This window comes from Phragmites australis, chromosome 4 (assembly GCF_958298935.1).
Source record: "Phragmites australis chromosome 4, lpPhrAust1.1, whole genome shotgun sequence".
NCBI classification, from domain to species: Eukaryota; Viridiplantae; Streptophyta; class Magnoliopsida; order Poales; family Poaceae; genus Phragmites; species Phragmites australis.
This window is the reverse complement of record NC_084924.1, coordinates 12,240,962-12,255,934: the sequence shown is the minus strand read 5'-3', so window position 1 is coordinate 12,255,934 and position 14,973 is coordinate 12,240,962. Positions and strand designations below refer to the sequence as shown.

At 43.9% G+C, this 14,973-nt stretch overlaps 2 protein-coding genes across 3 annotated transcripts; one reads left to right on the top strand and one right to left on the bottom strand.

The window, feature by feature from the left end:
* Positions 1-1,078: 1,078 nt before the first annotated feature.
* On the top strand, positions 1,079-2,694 carry LOC133914200 (uncharacterized). Its single transcript, XM_062357334.1, has 3 exons — positions 1,079-1,560; positions 1,631-1,956; positions 2,170-2,694. The coding sequence occupies exons 1-3, from the start codon at positions 1,316-1,318 to the stop codon at positions 2,664-2,666; spliced, it is 1,068 nt and encodes a 355-aa protein (XP_062213318.1). The 5' UTR covers positions 1,079-1,315; the 3' UTR covers positions 2,667-2,694.
* Positions 2,695-7,619: 4,925 nt separating this feature from the next.
* Positions 7,620-13,661, bottom strand: LOC133915725 (DUF21 domain-containing protein At2g14520-like). Of its 2 annotated transcripts, XM_062359003.1 has the most exons (11): positions 13,335-13,661; positions 12,372-12,448; positions 12,192-12,275; positions 11,995-12,108; positions 11,816-11,902; positions 10,324-10,463; positions 10,128-10,215; positions 9,300-9,373; positions 8,694-8,830; positions 8,339-8,583; positions 7,620-7,962 (listed from the first exon to the last, which is right to left on the bottom strand). In XM_062359003.1, the coding sequence occupies exons 1-11, from the start codon at positions 13,510-13,512 to the stop codon at positions 7,921-7,923; spliced, it is 1,266 nt and encodes a 421-aa protein (XP_062214987.1). In that variant the 5' UTR covers positions 13,513-13,661; the 3' UTR covers positions 7,620-7,920. The 2 variants fall into 2 exon arrangements, with proteins under 2 accessions (XP_062214987.1, XP_062214988.1); XM_062359004.1 differs by lacking the exons at positions 7,620-7,962; positions 8,339-8,583 and having other exon boundaries at positions 8,694-8,784.
* Between the last annotated feature and the right edge of the window lie 1,312 nt (positions 13,662-14,973).

Genomic DNA, 14,973 nt, shown 5'->3' with positions numbered 1-14,973 from the left:
GCATAGTCATAGGTGGAGCCCGCCACATTCTCTCTCAAGTGGGGACGATTAAATGGTAAAGCCGTAAACTCAACCTGAGTTCTTTATATTATGTTGTCTGTATATGGTGGCGGAGCTTTCTAACATGAGGTCATGTCTATTGAAAAAAATAGTTTGTGTCTTTCTCTTCAAATTCCTATGTTTTTCTTGCATTCCTTTAAAATATTCATTTCTAAACTTTTTTCTATGTTCTACTATTTCATAGGATTGGAGGAGCTAACACATTCTAATTTTGTGTTGTTCATACTCCCTCCGATCATAAATACTTATCGCTTTGATTAAGATTTAATCAAACTTTTAAAATTTTAACCCTCAATATCTTACAGAATATTTAGTTTAGAAACATAAAAAATTATATGTGTAGATGTGTTTTCAAAATTCTTTTTATAATAGTATATTTTTATTAGATATTATAGCTATATTTTAATAAAAAATAGTAATCAAAGTGGTACATCCAAGACAGTAAAAAATCAAGTATTTATAAGCTGAGGAGTATTAACTGCAGAAGTTGTCCCCTGCTGCAGCTGCGTGGAGGAATCAAGCGCAACTGTACTGGTATCCTTGGGGCCGTCCTTTGGTTTTCTGTTTTGTTGTGAGAACCCACTGAAAAGCACGTAGCACGTACGGGGCAACGCAGTTAGACTGTCCCCCAACGGTTTCCTTCCCTTCCCAGTCCAAAATCTCTTCCCAAAAGGATTTTCTTCCCAGATTCGTTCCCTTCAAATTCCTGCACTCCAACAGCATTCCCTTTCCCATTCCCTTCCCTAACAGACTTCAAATATTCTATTATTTTCTCATACCTGCCATAACGTATACAATACGGTTGCGTATACGTGCTGAGTAGGAGACGCAAACAAGATTGCCATGACACGAACAATACGACTACGTATACGACCGCGTATACAAATATTCTATCATTTGCACCATAAATCTCTAAACCACTATGTTTCTTTGTATTGTTCATTTCCAAAATCCGAAGAGCAGAGGTTGATGCCTGGTACCATCAGTATGGATATGTGTTTCGTACAACGGTATTTTTTTGAACCCGTATCGCTTTTACGTTCGTGTAGTACATCCTTCTCATGGAAGAAAGGAATCACACGTGTCCTGTGTTCGTGTTGAAGTGTCTTCCCCTGGAAGCAATTGAGCACATGCCTGGGAGCTTACAGGGGAAGCCAGGCGCGGGTTCCTTGCACGGGAAGTGTGTTGTCGCTATAAAAGAGTGCACCTACCATAGCAGATAACCACAATTGCCTCCACATTTGACACTGGCAAAATGGGCTCATCTTCATCCGAAGATATGTTCATGTTGTCATCAGACTCCAGCGACGAGGAGGATGATTTGCTGTTCAAGGTCGCCATCGAGGAGGAACAAATTGGTGCCCAAGGTCACCGCCGCCACCGCGGCTCCGTGCCCGGACATGCGGTCATAGACCGTGGGCACCAGGAAGGAGCTGCTAGGCTATTTCAGGATTACTTCGCCGACATGCCAGTGTATGGTCATACATTGTTCCGTCGTAGGTGAGACCATTTTTCGTACTTAACAAAGGTGTGGGTTGTGATTCGTAGTAACGAATGTTCACCTTCTTAGGTTTCGGATGAGTCGTCCATTGTTCTTGAGAATCGCCGCTGCTGTAGAGAACCACGACCCATGGTTTCGGCAGGGGAGGGATGCCGCTGGAAAGCTGGGCCTAAGTCCCCTCCAAAAGATGACAGCTGCCATACGTCAATTGGCATACGGAGTCAGTGCGGACGCAGTAGATGAGTATGTCCGGATTGGGGCTAGCACAGCGAGGCTCGCCCTGAGAAAGTTTGTGCAAGCCGTTGTCCGGATTTTCTCCGAGCAGTACCTCCGTGCTCCCACCGCGGAGTATACTGCTCGACTATTAGCCATTGGCAAGCAGAGAGGGTTCCCCGGGATGCTGGGGAGCATCGATTGCATGCATTGGGTTTGGAGGAACTGCCCGAAAGCATGGCATGGTGCATATACCGGTCATACACGCAAACCCACTATAGTTTTGGAGGCGGTTGCATCGTATGATCTTTGGATATGGCATGCTTTTTTTGGGATGCCCGGTAGTCTTAATGACATAAATGTTTTGCACCGCTCTAACATTTTTAGCAGGGTCACGGATGGAACTTCGCCCCCTGTGTCATACACCATTAACGGTAACACGTATGACATGGGGTACTACCTAGGTGACGGAATTTACCCCGAATGGGCGACCATAGTTAAGCCTATTTCAGCGCCTAGGGGGAACAAGAGCATGTATTTCTCTGCCAAGCATGCATCTGTCCGGAAAGATGTTGAACGCGCATTTGGCGTGTTGCAGTCGAGGTTCGCCATAGTTCGCGGTCCAGCAAGAATGTGGGATGAAACCACACTGCACAACATTATGACTGCATGTGTCATAATGCACAATATGATCATTGAGGACGAGGGGACCGGCCCAGATGTGGACGAGGTGTTTGATTACATGGGCGAGAAAGCGACCGCCCGCCGCAATCCTGACCAGGCTGTACTGCAGTACATAGAAGTCACTGAAGCAATCAGGAACCGGGCATTGCACCACCAACTACGTGATGATCTCGTGGAGCACTTATGGAGTCGTCATGGAGCACATTAGATTTGTCATCACGTTCCATCTAGATTACGCGCCGTCGTTGCGTTGTCAGTCATCGCTTTATTCAATGTCAATGTTTACTATCGCAGTGTATCGTAATGTCTGTTTCAGTTATGTCAGATGTAATCGTAATGTATCAATGGATTTGTAGCAATGATTCAAATGCAATCTGTTTTAGTTGAGTACTGAGCAATTGGAGTTTTTTGCCTATACGCGCATTGCGATCAAACCAGTCGGCCAGGGCTCCCCTCTTCTTTCCTTTTCGAACATACCAACTCATGTACTTGTGCGTACAGGTTTTGCATATTTGGAAGCAACTTGATGTACCATAGGAAGCACACAAGTGAAATCATGGAAGTGAAGCAAACTAATATAGGTTTGTAGGGACTTTAGCCGACCACATTCAGCTCACACACAGGTCCACACAACAATTCATAACAGATTACACGACACATGTCTGCAATGGATACAGGTCTCGCAAATCCACACATCATCAACTACGGGATATGTCCTGCGGCCTTCCACCGCGCAAGGATCTCCTCCTGCCTCCCCTTGTAGTAGTCTCTGAGGGGACCAGTAACACTATCCAAATTGACCTTCATTATACGCTCATCCTGATCATTTACTCGGACGGATGCTTGAAGACGCATGACAGAAACCTGCTCCTTCTTCAGCTCCACCATAACCTTCTTTGTTTCAATGATTTCAGTTAGTTGTGTGTCATACATGCCGAGCGAAACGGTAGGCAAAGATGCTGTGGAGGCTGATTTGCGAGCACGAGCCGCTTTTGCTGTGTCCCTTCCAATGGGCCTAGAAACCTCGGCCGATGCATTGGATGCTGCGTCGTTCGGGAATTCTGTCCCTGCAATATGGCTGTTCTGTGCGTCGGCCACATCTTTCATCTTCTGCGCCTTGGCGGACTCGTGCGCGTGCCACTTGGGGTGCTCGGCAAGCATCACCCAGCAATGCATGTAAGCAAAAGGCCTGCCCTCAATCCCCTTGTATGCTGTGCAAGCCCGCGCCATCTGCGAATAAAGGAAACCATGAGATACAATCTACAGAACTGGCACATTGTGTACAAAACTAAATATACATCAACACTTGTACCCAGCAAGCAGACAGGTAGCAAGGGTTCACAAACAGCAAGCATACACCTGTTGAACACAATGGGTACTGAAGAGGCCTTCTACACATGTGATGCAAAAAATAGAATTCTACAATATCATACATAGGATTCAGTTACGTTCGCAAGCACGAGTTCACAAACAACCAGCATGCAGGATTGATTTGTGGACAATATCATACAAGTAAGGTTCATTAGCTTGTGTTAGTTACCTTGTCAAGCTCGTTGGTCCCGCTTGGATTGAGCTGCTCCACCTTCCTCACGTGCACAGCAAATTTGGTCACTGCGTCCGTGATGAGCTTCATGTGGTTCACCAAAGCCTTGTCCGACCTCGGCATCATATTCGGCTTCCTATACGTGTTGAAGTACTTGGCGATCCTGCCCCAGTATGTCTCCTTGCTTTGATCAGTTCCCACTACCGGATCCTGGCTCACGTTTAACCATGCGGACACGAGCAGCTCATCCTCCTCATCTGTCCACTTTGTCCTGTCCGTTTTGTTCTCCACCTTATTCTTCCTCTTTGCGGAGGTCACCTTCTTCGCCCCTGTGTCATTGCTGCCAATGTTGAAATGACCGAGGTCCGGTTCCGTTGCGGGCTGGAATTCTTGACTGTCTGCAACCACGAAATGCCCCAGCTGTGGTGATGGTTCCTCACTGGACGGTCCCCCCTGCAGCGGCGGCACCGACCATGCCATCCGCTGCACGCCGTCCTGCATAAAGCTTTCATAAAATGGATCCATAGAGCAACTGCAGAGCACAAGGACAAGTATACATTAGCATGATAATGAACCTAATCCTCGAGTATAAGTAGTTAACAAATATTGCAAGGCTCTCATGGGGGCACATTACCAACAAAAGTAAAGGTACCGGTTATGTTTTCAATAGTTTCAAAGATAATTAACCCAATGATACATCCAGGATAGAAATAATGGATTTGATTTCAGAAACAGAAATCACAAATAACTTTGTTTTATGTAATACATAAAAGAAGCTGCATGATCAAAAGGATACCCTTCTTGCCAACAGTTGTTTGTCTCAAATACTCTCCATACAAGATACTCCATACGACCAAAGGATACTGCCTATTCAGACTATGGTGCAGTAAGGTTGTCTCAAATACTCTCACAGCTTAGTTCATGCACATTAGCGAGAATCACCAATCCTACCACAAATTGTAAAAGAGACAAAGACAAATTACTGCAGTCCTGAGGTTGCCATACAGACAGTAATGCACCAAATTTGACATTAATGAAAGATCTGAGACTAGCATGGATATAGACAGAAGGTTTCATGCCATACTAGTGCCATCCTGTACAGGACCTCCTTCAAAGAGAACCATACTAGTTACCTAGGAAGAATAATGTAACTCATAATGTAAGATCTCAGATTACCACGAATAATAGGACTCATGGTACAAGTGCTTTGGTGCCAACAAACTGGTACATTGTAAATTTAAATTCTTCATGCCACAACTTGCCTCGAACAACATTGAGGTAATTGACAGCAATGAACCAAGAAAAATAACCGCAATGCAGCAAATTTGACAGTAAAGACGCAATAGTTAACCTTCATATCTACACATACAGACCTTAATAGCTACACATACTGGATCTCCATCGAAGACAAGCATACAAGGAAACCTAGCAAGAGATGAACAAGACATACAAGAACCAACACCTGAATTGCATATGAAATTGGAAGGAAACCCATACATAATAATGCTTCATAGTTCATACATTGCAGGGACTTAATACATTGCATAATGCTTCATAGTTCAGACATAGCACTCCCAAATCCTACCGATTTCAAACTAAACAAGTCTTGCGTACATAAAACCTAGCACAGCATACATCCATCATCAACAGTGTGGTTGCTACATTGATCATATACTGGCCTTGCAGGGTTCAAGTGACAGCTGAACCACAAATTATCAAAAGGCATCATGTCCAACAGTCCACACCATATGACACAACTATTTCATAAAGTACCGACCCGACTACAGCCTCCACGAACGATCGGATTCAACGGAGAAGCCGTCGTCCGTATCACCACACGGTTCGTCTTCTGAGGTCCAGTCGGCCGGAATGACATCATCGTCGTCAAGGTCGTTCGATCTCGAAGGTTCATCCTCAACAGCCACACTGCTATTGTCGGCCAATACAACTTGGTTCGCCACGACACCACGTTGGAGAGCATCCTCTACTTGGAACACAATCTGCTCCAAATCCGCTGCAATTGACTCGACCTCCATAAGGGCTAAGTTGAACTCCGCAGCAGCAGGAGTGCTCTCCGGACTAAAGTTCTCGTGTGCCACCTTCTTCAACGCGGATGCCGCCCCCTGCACATGATCCTGCAGGTTGGACACAAGCTTGGCAAGCGTGGTGGCGTCCATCTACAACATGGAGGAGGGAGTCTCAGTACCCAGTGCGATTCTGTGTCGCCGGCAGGCATGCCGAGGCCGACATCGCATATCCAGCTGCCTACCGCCGGTCTACCGGCCCTACCCGAGACGCCCTTCCAACTCGACATGGCGCCCAAGTCCACAGGTCCCGTCCCCGTCGCCCACCTCCCCTCCGACGGCGCCACCCCACGCCACGGCCGAAACGCCTACTACCCCAACCGGCGCTCGTCCCCTGGACCTACTCCGCCCTACAACCTGCCGCCTCTCCTTCAGATCCGATGGAGTTTGAGGAAAAAAGGTATACCTTCTGGACAGATGGCCCCTCCCGTCCACAGCAACGAGCGGATCTAGCCTCTGGGAGACCAGCGCCGGCGGCGACGCCAACCGTCCGTTGCCTTCCTCGCCCTCCTCGTGCTCGCCTGCGTCGACGCCCCTCGCTTCCGACGCACCGCGCGAGCCCAACCGCCTGCGACTTCCCCGGACCGCTTCTCCGCGAAGGGATAGGAGAGAGGTTCCCTCGGGCGAGGGAACCTCTCTCCTATCCCCTCCCACGCCGGCCCGCGACGGGACTCCGTTGGACCTCGCCCGCGGTTCCCCTCGCGTCCTTTTTGCCATCGGGAAGGGAAGAGGAATGGGGACGAGACACCGTTGGAGACAGTCTTACGCACGCGCAGGGAAGAGCCCACCCGAGTGTACCGGTATCAGAGTCTCAACAAGCTGAGGGAAGAGCCCACCCGAGTCTACCGGTATCAGAGTCTCAACAATTTATCTAATATTAGAATCCTGTTTTTACTTTTTATACATTACTCAAATCTAACTATGTGCACTAAAAAGCTGTCAGTTCAGAACAACGTGGACCAAAACCGCATTGGTTCCAGCTACGCGTACGGTGCAGTAGTGGGCCTCCACCCCTCTTCTGTTTAGTCGCAGCAGTATGTACACGGTACTACGTACCTATAGTACTAATGCCCAACGACGTCACGAGCGTAGCCCAAATGCAAATGGCGGAGCGGACTAGAACGCCCGCGCGAGCAAGTCGGAAAAGCGTCGGCTCTGCCGCGTCCGGCCGTTTCCGCGTGCGTACTTCCCCGCCCTGCCGTGCCGTCGCGCGTGGCCGCGGACACAAGCGACGCCGCTCTGCTCCCGCACGTCCGCGCGGCGTGGCCATGGGTGGGCGGGTGCCAAGCGCAGGCCACGCGGCGGCACGGTACTGCTAGTAACGTGATCCTGCGCCGCGTGCACGGTTCAGATTTCTTACATGCTATGCAGAACAGTATCAATGGGTAGTGGTAGAAAGCCATACTCACCTAGAGAAAATGAGGAGCGGTAGATATATACCGTCGCTGCTTGATTCCGTAGACTGTACCTGGCTGCATGCTGCAAAAGGTCAAGAGACCGTTAAAAGTTTGGCAGAGGCTGCAGATGAGAGTCGTCACAGAAACCGAAATCTTATTGGGATTTCTGAACCGAACGGCAGCGCCGCATAACCTCCACTTCCAGGATTACTCGGTACACAGCTTACGGACCAAGCAATCCGAATTCCAGAGGGTCCTACTACTACTCTAGACATAGCCTCCTAGAACTGAGATGAACTACCAGTATTCTTCAATGTATCTGCCTATCTACATGGAGTACAACATTACATATATACTACACTTTCGCAGCAAAAAACTGCCGTAACAGGCTGGTTCTCTGGTCCAAAAGGGAAATACACAATGGGACCAAGGCCAGCGTCATTGTTCCTCATGTACGTCGGTCTCGTCGTATATCTCCTCCTGCATCATGGAAGGAAAAAATGAGAACAATGGATATAATAGACGATGGAAACATACTCGGTGGGATAACAGTAGCATTGCTTAAGCCTTGAGTGCACATATAGGAGCATTCTTTTGAGTCTCAATAGAATCAGGATACATATGTAGCTGTTTTTCAGCATCCCTGAACTAGGCCATACTATCACTTATCCGGCAGAGCAGCATTGAAATTTAGAACATCTTATGATTTTGAACAACGAAAATTATCATTATAATTTTGTCACAATTATGATAAACATCTAGAATAAATGCACTAAGCATATGCCAAAAAATATAGACGATAAAACAGTTTAGTCAACAGCCTAAACAAAAAATTAGCAATTTGCAGACCACTGACCTGCAGAAGCTCTTCTATGACGTCCTCCATGGTTATGATACCAACAGCCTCTTCATCTTCACTCAATGTGGGCAAGGACTCTTCATGTATCTGCAGAACATCTGATTGATCTTTGGACCATTTTTTAGTCCTACTTCCTCTATTTGAGTTCTGAGTGTTAGGGTAGCTCTTCCATCTTCGCAGTGGTGGTGGAAGGTTCTTCAACACCTTTTCACTATTCTTATCATCAATAGCAATGGACACCTCTTTGTTCCATGCGAAAAGAAAGGAAAGCAAAGATAAAGTAAGAGATATTAATAAGATAATGAATGCCAGAGGCAAGTTACTGATGAGTAAGGACTGCACTGGAGCTCACCAAAAGTTCCACCATCATTGCCAGGTTGTTGTTGAGCAGGGTAACTCGGATTGTTTTTCCTTATGACTACTGCCATGTGGCTGTGGCCTTTCTGAAATTCATTTAGGATGTCATAGAGGGGCATATCTTCTAAAACACTGGCATTTTACAAGGCGAGTATGTGTTAGCTTAGCTGAATACATATATATTGTCTTGCTACCATAATATGTTCCAAAATATGACAAGAAAGCAGAAGACCTCCAACTTTCAAACTTCTCAAGAAATAACTTCTGCATATTCAAACTTCCACTTGATGCATTTATAGACGTTAAATAGCTGTCACTCACATAATAACTTACTAATACATATCAGAGATACATACTGTAGATGACAAGAATAACAAAACAAAACTAGTCTGCAATTAGAGTACAGACCATATTAATTATTTTAGGGCACGTTCTACAGTGAAGTCAAGACTGGGAGAAACAGGTTTACTCGTGGAGAATCATGGATAGTGTTGTAGGTCTTTCTTTGTATCTCTCAAGAAGTGATCCACAATAATCAGTGAGCTACAGTGAACTACAGAAATCACCTAAAAATGTTGCACAGAAAGAGCTTTTATATTACCAAGGAATTTTGCGGATAGTTACACTTTTTATTGGAACCTCACCATCAGCGTGAACGGATAATAAATTCTTTACCTGAAAATTCATAATACATTTTACATAAATACAGTACAATTATAATCAAAAGGTCACCAAAAAATAAATCTATAAGCCATAAGTAATAAAATAGACACTAACATTAACATATACATTATAATGTCTAAATCACGCATTCTTTTAAATTATATAGGTGGTTCATACAAGAGACCATAAGTCTATAACAAACTCTGCATTTCTTGTGAATGCCACACATGATGCAAGTGTTGATGGTGTTGCTTGATATCAAATTAGTTTACCTATCTACATGTTTCAACCTTTTCTAAATCACAGTTAAACCATGCTTTGAATGTTAAATCTATGCAGTGTAGCTACATGAACTGCAGGCAAATTCAAAATCTGTAACAAAATAACAAATTATGCTATGTGTATGCAGATTATTGCATGATTCATGGTTGCCTCATTCCACAGACTGCTATCCTAATTAAGAATATATGTATAAACAAGTCACTCCAAAGTCCAAACCAATTCTACATACTTCAATAGTTTTGCTGTCAACCTACTTGGCTCCAGGATTGACAATGACGACCCTGCAGGCCACAGTTCCCGTGCCATTTACCTGGAATCTCTCCTGAACTTTTTTTGAATGTTCTATTCGGACAGTAATCAGTAATCACTGCCGCTATGGCGAATCTATGCCACTAAAGGATCATTCTTCAATAAGAAAGACAGAAACTAATGGATTCCAAATTTTAGACAGTAAATACTTCTAGAAATTTCATAATAACATTACCAATATCAATCCAATGATATTTGTCTTCTTTTCATAATAAACTGGCACTCTGCTATGCCCTTTCTCAAGGACCTCTTGCATTAATTCCCTGTAGAAAAGAGAGTATGAACAAGGACAGTCCCTTTAACAAAAATTCTGCAAAACAGTAACACATAGTTTGACAAAAATCATGCGTAATTAGATATAACCCAGTTACCTGTCAAGCTTCGCATTTATATCAATTGCAAAGGTTTGACATAATGGTGTCATAGCATCTTTAGTTTTCTTTTCAGTGAGTTCAAGAGCTCCAGCTATTATGGTAGTTTCATCATGGGTTAACTCTCCACCTTTGCCAGCCTGTTTCAATTACAAAAAAGTAACACGGTTAAGAAATAATTAATACAGTTAAAAGACCATAAACTCGCAATTTAAAATATAGTATAATATTGCATACAACAACAACAACAGCCTTTGTCCCAAGCAAGTTGGGGTAGGCTATAGTATAATATTGCATACACATGCAAGAAATCCATAGACCTCACTAAGTATATGTTTTGGCACCCCAATGAATCAATTGATGATACAAATACCATCAGCTGCCCCACTAACCCTCACTAGAATTTTATGTGTGGATAACCTATACCCTGCATACCTAACAAGTTGACCAGCTGTATTCATGTATCTAAAACAAGGTGGATAAGGTGGATACCCACCTGGGATGGGACAAGGTGGAGGACGAAATGGCTTGCAAGATTACGCATTGCTGATAAAAGGGTTTACAAAGGATATAATCGGTGAAAATACAGTTGCTTCAAAAGCAACAATACTATCATGGTAACCGCATTTATACATTAGCATGATATTTTTACAATAGAAGTTAAAACACTATCAAAGTGAATACCCATATCTACACTATCTTTCAGTAGTTGACCTCCCTTGGGAAAGATGCAACAACTATCCCCAGTTGATGATCGAATTGCACTGGGATCCAGCAAAATGTTGGATAATATTAGAGGTTTTAATACCAAAAAAGTGTTACAATCTAGTGCCAAATTCATATTACAGATAAGCAAAAGCGACATCCCAAACATCAGGGGAAAAAGGAGGAAAATAGCCGAAGATATTTCTAACTTGTTTCACTAATTCCTAGATAGAGGTAAGGCATAAAAGGGATTGCTAAACCTTGAGGAATGAAAATAGCAAGATAAGTCTACGATAGGCTGAAAAACTTGTCACATCTAGCTGGTTGTGATGCAAGCTGGAATAACCTCAGCTAGTCTTAGACACCTTGTGATCTTCTCCATATCCTCCCTCAGTTTAACCATGCACTGAACATCAGCTATGCATGACTCCATGGGTCACATTTGATATTGAATTCATATAGGAGAGTGTTATGCCATTATTTGCCAAGTATATCATTCTCTGCGCTCATACGAATGAAATGTTTGACCCAAGCAAGCAAACTTAAAACTAACATAATACACAAACTTCTCCCACAAGGGCTTCTAAAATATGCATTTACCAAGTAGACACTGTGGATGGCTCATGTGCCTGTTTCCTAGTGGGCACGTAGGAAAATCATGCCTTAAAAGCTACATATTATAGACACATAAATACACTATCAGCAAGTCCAAGATCCGTGTAGCTTCACAGCAAAGGAACATTTGCATTATGAACTTGCTATTTGGAAGATAACATAATCAGTATACCTCATTTCCATGCAGAGTGACAAGTGTTTTTAGCTCAGCTCTACGGAAGAGAGCGGTATGACCATGACCCAGCACATAGTCCAGTAGCTGAAAAAAGAAAGGACATATGTTCAGTATGTATATATTGGAGAACTACTCCCGTAATGATAACACACTCGATCTGGGAGTACACTTATTACCTTGCTTATAGGATACGCAACAGGAAAGCAGATCCAAACAAGCACACGGACTAATGGAGCAACTGTGGCACCAATGGCCAGCCCATAATGTGAGCAAATGGACTGTGGTAATATCTGTTCATACCAAAATATTACCAGAGGATACCAAGTTTCACACTTGCATCTGAGCATTAATAAGTGAAATTCGAATGATTCACCTCACCAAACAGCAGAATCAGTGTCACTGAGATAAAAATCGCACCCCAAGCAGTCACCAAGTTATCAAGGAATATGGGCAAAGCCTAATATACAGGCAGAAGCATCTCATCACACCTAATTAATCAGGAGAATCTTTAACTCGAGTTCACTTAAATGTCACTGGAAATAAAGAGCAGCACCTCCATGGCTGCAGCGTTGCAGATCAGAAGAGTGCATAACAGAAGGTGTTGGTTCTTCACAACAGGTAATATCTTAGCTGCAAGAAAGGTGGTTGAAACGTTGTGTCACTGCACTGCAACAGAGTGGGTACTTACTTACTGCAGGCTACCTCATAGAAAAGTCCATGCTTTAGCATTTCTTTCTGGGTATGGAATATCCTAGGTCTCATCTCCAACTATTTCAATGTGCCGAAATAGCGTGACATTACAGCAAAACCAACCTGAAGATCACAGCATTTCACCTTGTGCTAAAAGCCACAACCTCACACATTACTCACTTCTACTATGAACTAAATCTCACTTCACACAAGAACACCAAAGAATTGACTCTTCTTTTGAAAAAGAAAAAACTACTGAGCACCAAAACATCGAACCAAAAATGTGGCTCTAGTTTTTTGGTTTTTGACAGACACACTGAAACCATGCCAGTGCAGCATTTCATTATGTCCAGAGAAAATCACAACCCACTTCCCTGGTGATCAAGTCCACTCATATCACAGGTCATCAAGTTCAATCACACGAGGGCCAATATAGAAAATTGTCGGGGTTTCCAGATGGCTAGCACAAATTGATCAATCAAAAAAGGGAAATGGCCCATCAGTTCAAAATGCCCGATACCCTGATCATCCACCGATTCCTCAATGCAGGACGCTAATTCTATTATTATTCATGGACCAATATTTTCTAACTCGAAGCAATAACCGGAAGCTGTTCGACGAAATGCCAAGCCAGTCCGGGTAGCCGATCAGCCAAACCCGACCAATCGCCCACCTCGATCAGGCACCGCAGACGCCCGCGCCATGCCACCTAACAAACAGGCTGTAGGCCGGAAAGCAAAAGCGAACGGACCCGGAGAGCCCGCATTGCCGCGCGCGCGACCACGGACGGTGAAGGCCCTCGGGGGCGGGAGGGCGCACGCCGTACCTGCGTGCTTGCGGTCCTGTTCGGTGCCGGACTTGGCGAGGACCTCGAGGTCGACGAGGCTGAGGGACATGAGCCCCAGGGTGAGCCCCGACATAAGGCCCGCGAAGAGCACCAGCAGGACGATGATGGCGATGTGCTCGAAGAACCCGGCCTCGCAGCAGCGGTACACCACCGCCATCCACGGCCGCCGCGCGCTCCCTCCCTTCCCGCCTCCTCCCTCCGCCCGCCCCGACGACGAGGGGCCACCAGAAGCTCCCCTCTCCTCGCGCGAGCCCTCCACCTCCCGCTTCGCGAGCGGAGCTATTCTCCCATTGCATTGCCGCTTCCTCGTCCTTTATTTAGGGGGACGTTTGATTTTTTTTTTTTGTCACTCATCATTTATAAACTCGGGATCTATTTGTTAGCTTTATTAGAGAATTATTATTTAAATAGAGGGATAAAAAATTAAATATTCCTTATTTAGGAGTTTGACATGGGTACTATTAGTTTATTGTAACAATTTTAATCTTATACTTTTTCTTTTAAAAAGTTTATAGATATCTAAAAATATTATATCATTAGATTTATTCTGAAATGTAATTTATTAGTATTGTATACTTTTAATCTTACATTTTTTCTTATAAAAAGTTTATAAATACCTAAACTTTTATATTATGAAATTTATCCTAAAATGTACTTTATTAGTATTATATACTTTTTAATCTTACATTTTTTTATAAAAAGTTATAGATACTTAAACTTTCATATCATTATATTTATCCTAAAATATACTTTATTAATATTGTATACTTTTAAGCATTTGTAATTTTTTTAAAACGTAAAATCAAATTGCTACAGTAAATTAATGGTGACAGCTAAAAACGAAAGTAGTGTTTTATAATAGGTGGGCCCCAGTCGGTTCAAGCCCACCGCGCAGTGAGTAGAGAGGATTGCTGGTTAATTACTTGGTTTAGCCCTTCATTACGCCGGGTTTTGGGAAGACACCTGCGCCGGCTTGTGGACTGTCGGCAAGTGCCGGCGCTTCCGTGGAGCTGGTCTATGGACATGCCATGGGACTATCTCCTTTCGAACAATGGTAAAGGGTACCACCGGTTCAGCATATTCAGAAAAAATCGCTCCATTTTCATGCAAGATTCGTGTATAATGTCCATATTCTTCTGATGAAAAGAAGTGGCTTCTATTCTCACTACACATTACAAGTCCACACATTTGCTCATCCTTATTCACTAATCTTGCTTGATAAGGTTAGATAAAGCAAATCTTGCTAGAAGTAATACTACAGAACCAATCATAAATAACGATTTATCACTACAGGTTGTACAATAATCGGTAGTGCAAATATATCACTATTGCTTCTTAATTTTTCATGTCCAAACTATGATGGAGCCGCTAAAAACCGGCACTGATTATCAATGTTGGTTCGTGTTACAAACCGATGCTAATATATCATGGTCGATTTGTAACCGGTATTGATACCGATTATCAGTGCCAATTCTAGCCCGAATCGTCAGTGAAGCATAGCTCGGACCCGAAATTTCCATTCAATGGGAGTTTACCTCTCTCACGTTTGATTGGCTCAGTCTTCTGTTGACCTTATCTGTTCACGCTTGTCTGCTCTCTCTCTCTCTCTCTCTCTCTC